The sequence below is a fragment of the Triticum aestivum genome, chromosome 6B (assembly GCF_018294505.1).
Source record: "Triticum aestivum cultivar Chinese Spring chromosome 6B, IWGSC CS RefSeq v2.1, whole genome shotgun sequence".
In the NCBI taxonomy this organism is placed as follows: Eukaryota; Viridiplantae; Streptophyta; class Magnoliopsida; order Poales; family Poaceae; genus Triticum; species Triticum aestivum.
This window is the reverse complement of record NC_057810.1, coordinates 304,442,434-304,448,745: the sequence shown is the minus strand read 5'-3', so window position 1 is coordinate 304,448,745 and position 6,312 is coordinate 304,442,434. Positions and strand designations below refer to the sequence as shown.

Genomic DNA, 6,312 nt, shown 5'->3' with positions numbered 1-6,312 from the left:
TTGTTCTAGTGTTTGCTCTAGATATGTTTGGTTACAGTTCACATATGCGGATGCTATTTACCTTCTCTCTATAAGATCGCATGACTTGTTTTATCTCTGCTTTATTAGTCATGTTTTATCTAGTATTTTTCTTAATAAAATTATTCAATAAATTGCTCATATTTCCAACATGTGCTTATGGTCTTTATGATTAAGCCAGCCACAGATATCATGCCAGGTTGAGAGCTCTCGTCGGAACTAGGTATTAATTCCAGCACTTTGACTCTCGACTTCTCATAGTACGTAGCTCCATATGGCAGCGGTGGCAGCTGCAGATACTACATCCAGGTGATATGTGAGCGGAGTGGCCACGTTATGCGTGATCTAGCATAGTACTAGTACATGACAAGCGTGACGGCATTCATTCATTTAATAAAAAAGGAAAAAAGACTCAAAAGAGAAAGAAAAAAAGCAATGATTGCCGACGCCGGCCGTGCAATCCAAGCGACCCAGCGGTATTATTTTTTTTTTAAATAAACATCCTCTTTATTTATTAGTAATAATGGTTACATCGTCTACGAAAAAATTTACAATATCATTCATAGGTTCCTCAAACCAGTCCTTTGTCTCAGAAAATTTGGCTACTCTAGCAACTTCATGAGCTACTTTATTTGCCTTCCTATTACAGTGTTCAAATCTAACTAACGAAAAATTACAAACCAAAAAATAACAATCATCAAACACAGCTGCCGCCGCTCCCGTTGTATGTCCTCCATTCTTCATCGTGTCAATTACTTCCATATTATCAGAGTTAACAACAAGTCGGTTACTTCCCGCCTTTTGTGCCAGTAATAAGCCAAAACGTAGTGCCATGGCTTCTGCTATTAAAACATCTGCACACCAATCCATCTTCCAATTCCCTCCAACAATAAATCTTCCTTTATCATCTCTAAGATACAGCTCCCGCTGTGCCTCTAAGCATGTCTTGATCAAAAGAAGCATCGACATTTAATTTCACAAAACCTAGAGGGGGTCTCGTCCATCCCTCTATTTTATTTGTTGCCTTGGAGGATTGGGCAATAACATAGTTCGTCGTTATAGCACGGGCTCCCATCGAAATTTGGTATGCATCTTGGGTCTTCCCCTGATGAACTAGCGAACGTCTTTCCCACCATAAATACCAGGCTGTTATAGCGATCAGTTCGCGAACATTCTGTGTGCCCAATATAGATAGCTCATGTTCTGGCATAAAAATTAGAAATTCAAGTACTGCCTCTCACGCACGATCGACCGCACAGGCTTTTTTAATGGCTTCGTGCAATCCCAGTTTCTCCCACACCTCTTTTGCCTTTTGACATAAAAATAATAAGTGTTTTGTATCTTCATGCCCGTTTGAACATGATGGGCAGGTGGGCGAAACTTTCATATGTCTATTAGCAAGTGTAACACGACACGGGAGGGTTCCATGTAAGGTACGCCAAATAAAGATCTTCACTTTTGCTGGACAAGATAATTTCCAAATCTTGCTTCAAATAGTATTGACATTTATTCCTCCAATGCCATCTGAGTGTTGCAATTTCCTTCCATGTTGGGCTTTCCATTCCTCCAGATAAGCAGAACGAACCGTGAACAGTCCATTCTTTTGCGGTATTACTTTGCATTGAGCTCCGGATGAAACACTTTCTTTTTAGAGGGCGGATACAGAGCATAATTGGTTCGATGCCAAAAGTTGGCATGCCAAATTTTGGCAACTACCAAATATTGGCTAGAGATTGGTTGCTTGCCAATTCTCGTTGTCAATCTCACAAAAAGTTGCCAAATGTTGGCAACTTTTAACTTTGCCAAATGTTGGCTTGCCAAATATTGGCAATGCCAAATGTTGGTAGCAAACCAATTATGCTCACAGACCGAAGTTGGCCTCCGAGTAAAAATAGGCAGCATTAAGAAACAGGGCCGGAGCCGGCCCACGGGACGGTTTCACGGCAAGGGAAAAGCGCGCCAAAACCTCGTGCTCGTGCATGACGACATCTCTCTCCCTCCCTCCCTTCGTGAGCCTACTACTGTATACTCCCTCCCTCCGAAAATATTTGTCCTCAAAATGAATGAAAAAGAATGTATCTAAAACTAATATATATTTAGATACATCCCTTTTATTCATTTTGATAACAAGTATTTCCGGACGAAGGGAGTACTAGTATACCACTAGCGTCCATTATTGCAACCAACTTGCCTAATCACGGTCCTAATCCCTGCGTTCCGTCCGGTCATCCTAATCCCTCCCTCCGCCCCCGCTTTAAAACGCCCACAGCTTCCTTTCTTCAACCTGTGTCCTCCTTCCTTGGCCGCGCTGACCACCTCCCCTTCGAATCCGCGGACCCATGGCTTCTTAAACAACTCAGCCCTGCGGAAGCACAGCGCATCACACCGGAGGCTGCGGAAGAATCTTCAAGGGTCCTGATTCTCGGAGGATCTTGATGGGGATCTGCGCGTCCTCGGAGCACCTCGGGCAGCAGGGGCAGGAGGCGGACGAGAGCATCGTCTACGTCATGGACGAGGAAGGAGGGGGCGGCGCGTCGTCGCCCAGGAAGGTGGCCTCCCTCTTCTCCCAGAAGGGCAAGAAAGGCCCCAACCAGGACGCCGTCATCCTCTGCCAGGTAATTTCTTCACTACCTCTATCTATCTAGGCCTATCTACTTTCTCCTGCTTCATGTTGGTTGGGTTTGGGTTGAATTGCTCCATTTTGTGCTCCAATTGTCTGTCACTCTTCTAACTCGGGTTTTCGGTCTTCTTGAGGCCAGCTGGGAGCTTCCATGAGCTTATAATCGCCTCACCACAAGATCCATCTTACTAGTACTAATTTGTTCTGCAGTTTTATCTGTGAATCTTCTTCTTTTTCTTCTATGTGATGTGATGTGATTCTTTATTAGTATTACTCCTATATATGCTGGAATTTGTGCTTTTATTGGGTCAGCCGGGGTGTGCTCTGTGGTTTCGATCAGTGGGTTACATTGAAATTCTTGTTGCTAGTGGCAGATTTTTTGTGGACGTACAACAGTTTAATTTCTTGATGGGTTCTGTGCTGGCTCAACGCTGTACAGATATTTTCATCAACACCACAACTGGACTAGTACAATCTTTTTTGCGGTCAAATTACTCCACCTAGTTTTCGCTGCTGCCCTGTCTAATCCTAACTACAGCACTGTGGCTACCGTTTAGGTTCAATTCACAAATTGTCCAACCTTTTCCATTTATACTAATTCTTGTTAGAGAGATGGCCAAGGAAAGGCTAATTATTACACTTTGGCGAACGGTAGAGTACTGTAGTACTACTAGTTTTATTGAAATCATTCAGATTTAGCAGCTGATTCTTTTCCGCAATTATTGCAGCAAGTGATCTGATCTATTTCCTCCGTTCCTAAATAGTACTATAGACCGCTTACGGATGTATATAGATGCATTTTTAAAGTGTAGATTCATTTATTTTGCTCCGTATGTTTTCTATAATGAAATTTCTCCAAAAACTTATATTTAGAAACGAAGAGAGTACATGGAAAAGAGGGACACCATGTGATCCTGTAAAGGTTCCAAAGCAGCCATGTGTTTCCAAAGATTCCAAATTGTTCCCAAAGATTGCTTTACCGAACCCCACTAACCTCACCTACCATTCGAGTTTTTAACTACCTACTGAATACTTCGTATAAAAAACATTCTTATATTATGAGACGGAGAAAATAATGTATTACAGAATTTTTAAATCAACTGTGCAATTTTGTCTGAATCTCATGAATTTTGTTTTGTTTTTCACCAGGGATTTGGCATGGAGGACGGCGTGTTCTGCGGCGTGTTCGACGGCCACGGCAGGTGTGGCCACTTTGTGAGCAAGCTGGTGAGGGACTACCTCCCCTTCATGGTCCTGAGCCACCGGAATGCGCTGCTCCTGGCGGACGCGGACGCGGACGCCGACGACGCCGTGTTCAGCGACGCCTCGCCTTCGACCTCCGCGGACAGCAGCGGCAACTCGTCACCGCACCCGTCGCAGATGCTGGAGGAGTGGAGGGAGGCCTGCACCAATGCGTTCAAGGCCATGGACAACGAGCTCAAGCTGCAGGCCAACATGGACTGCAACTTCAGCGGCACCACGGCAGTGTGTGCCATCAAGCAGGTAACCGATTGATCATTACACAAAAAATGTTGCACGTCATCATCTTACAGAAAAAGAAAATGTGTGTCTTGAATTTGATGGGTAACAGGGCAAGGATCTGATCATTGCCAACCTCGGGGACTCGAGGGCGGTTCTTGCGACCATGTCTGGGGCCGGCTACCTCAAGGCCGTGCAGCTCACCACTGACCAGAAGCCCGGCCTGCCTGGTGAGACCTCCGGCCACTGCATTCTTTCATTGGCCATTCCGCCATTGCATATTGCATTGCAGTGATGTACTGTACTACGTACTAGGAGTAATCAATTAATTAAGCGTTGATGTGGATGCAGAGGAGGCGGAGAGGATCAACAAGTGCGAGGGGCGCGTGTTCGCGCTGAGGGAGGAGCCGGGCGTGATGCGTGTGTGGCTGCCCGGCGAGAACCTCCCGGGGCTGGCCATGGCGCGCGCGCTGGGGGACTCGAGGCTGAAGCACCACGGCGTCATCTCGACGCCGCAGGTGACGGGCCACCGGATAAGCGACGCGGACCTGTTCATCATCCTGGCGACGGACGGGGTGTGGGACGTGCTGAGCAACGAGGAGGTGGTGTCCATCGTGTGCGCCACGCCGCGGAAGCAGCACGCGTCGAAGGCCGTGGTGGAGGCGGCGGTGCAGAGGTGGAAGACCAAGTACCCGTCCTCACGGGTGGACGACTGCTCCGCGGTCTGCCTCTTCCTGCACGACCACAGCGCCGCAGCGGCCACCAAGCTCTAGCTAGCCGGCGCTCAGGCTCCGGCCGTTCGCCTCCATCTTGTAGTAGTACATGGTTTTCCTTCTTTTTTGCCGGGGTTTTGCTTTCTTTTTTGCAAATACTTTTCTAGGTTTGTCCAAGTGTAACATAGTTTCGGCTGAAGAAAATAACTTTCTTATTTGTCTATGTTGTGTGTCTCCCATCACACTCACACACCAAATAAGAAATCCAGCCAAATAATCGCAAGTACGCTCCAAGGTGCAAATGCACCTGGATATGAACACTAAATTTGGAAAAATAGCGAAACAATTTCAAAAAATTCTCAACTTTCTTGCAGACAAACATTCTCGAGTGCTCTCCCCCGTACAAATTTTAGTGAAGAAATCACATTTGCGATGCTTTGCATAAAAAAGCAAAACAGATGGCTCAAAATGCTTTTAAAATGAGCCTGTTAAGAGTGTTGGTATATTTTTGTTGGCCACATTGAATGTTATTTCCCGACGAAATTTTGCACGAGAATAGAACATTCAAACATGTGTGTTGTAAAAAAAGGCAGACTTTTTTTATACTTTTACTGTATTTTATTTGCACTTGTCCCCTGCTAATTAATCAACTTCTCAATTTTTTTTGTTTCATAAACTATAAAGGCAGTTCAGAAAACATCAGAATTGACAAAAAATTACACCCAGGTCTCTTGACCTCGTAGCGATGACTACGAGCACTAGAGCGAGTCGAAGGCACCTGTCGTCATCGACCCTTGTTAGAGTACGTAATGGGCCTAATGGGCCCATTAGTCTTAGGATTAATTAGAGATAAGGGTCGCTTGCTTAGGGGTCAAGTGAGCCTTGCTTAGGAGTCAAGTAAACCTCTCTATATAAAGAGAGGAGATGTATCAATCTAATCAAGCAAGAATTAAGAAGGAAATCCCTTCCCTTTTGCCCGGCCGTGGGCAAAAGGCCCCCAGTCGGCCCTCTCGCGCCCTCCTTCTAGCAGCGCCATAACAATTTGGTATCAGATAGCTTCGGTTCGATCATGTCTTCACCGCCGCCAAGCCCGTCTCTTCCGCTGCCGGTAACTCGTCGCCTCCGGCGACCAGGCACGACCGTCGCCCCGCTCCTGCCCGCGCTGGGCTCCTCCGTCGCGCCCGCCCTCGCCGTCCTCACTCCGGAGGAGGTGTTCGGGGTGCTGCGGGACCTAACCCAGGCGGTCCAGGAGATCCACCTGTTCTTGGCCGGGTCCTACGGGCCGCACCCGGCGGCGCCGCCGTGGCTGTTGTGGCAGCCGCTGCACCAGGCGGCCTTCGTCGCGCTCGCCACGCAGCTGCAGCAGCCGCTGCAGCTGCCATCCATCGCCACCACCGCCCAGCCCTGGCTGCAGTGGCAGCCGCCGCTCCTGGCAGCCTCCACCGCGCCCGGCGCTCCGCCGCAGCAGCCGCTGCAGCTGCA

The 6,312-nt window shown here is 47.5% G+C and overlaps 1 protein-coding gene across 1 annotated transcript; it reads left to right on the top strand.

Annotated features, from left to right (window-relative positions):
• Nucleotides 1-2,292: 2,292 nt before the first annotated feature.
• On the top strand, nucleotides 2,293-5,053 carry LOC123137021 (probable protein phosphatase 2C 12). Its single transcript, XM_044556557.1, has 4 exons — nucleotides 2,293-2,633; nucleotides 3,788-4,141; nucleotides 4,230-4,347; nucleotides 4,469-5,053. Exons 1-4 carry the CDS (start codon nucleotides 2,454-2,456, stop codon nucleotides 4,888-4,890), a joined length of 1,074 nt encoding a protein of 357 aa, XP_044412492.1. The 5' UTR covers nucleotides 2,293-2,453; the 3' UTR covers nucleotides 4,891-5,053.
• Nucleotides 5,054-6,312: the final 1,259 nt, after the last annotated feature.

Excerpts from the sequence above, each read along its gene's own strand:
- LOC123137021 (XM_044556557.1), top strand. The coding sequence starts at position 2,454 with ATGGGGATCTGCGCGTCCTCGGAGCACCTCGGGCAGCAGGGGCAGGAG. Across the intron at positions 2,634-3,787 it reads ACGCCGTCATCCTCTGCCAG|GGATTTGGCATGGAGGACGG; the intron begins GTAATTTCTTCA and ends GTTTTTCACCAG. Across the intron at positions 4,348-4,468 it reads CCAGAAGCCCGGCCTGCCTG|AGGAGGCGGAGAGGATCAAC; the intron begins GTGAGACCTCCG and ends ATGTGGATGCAG.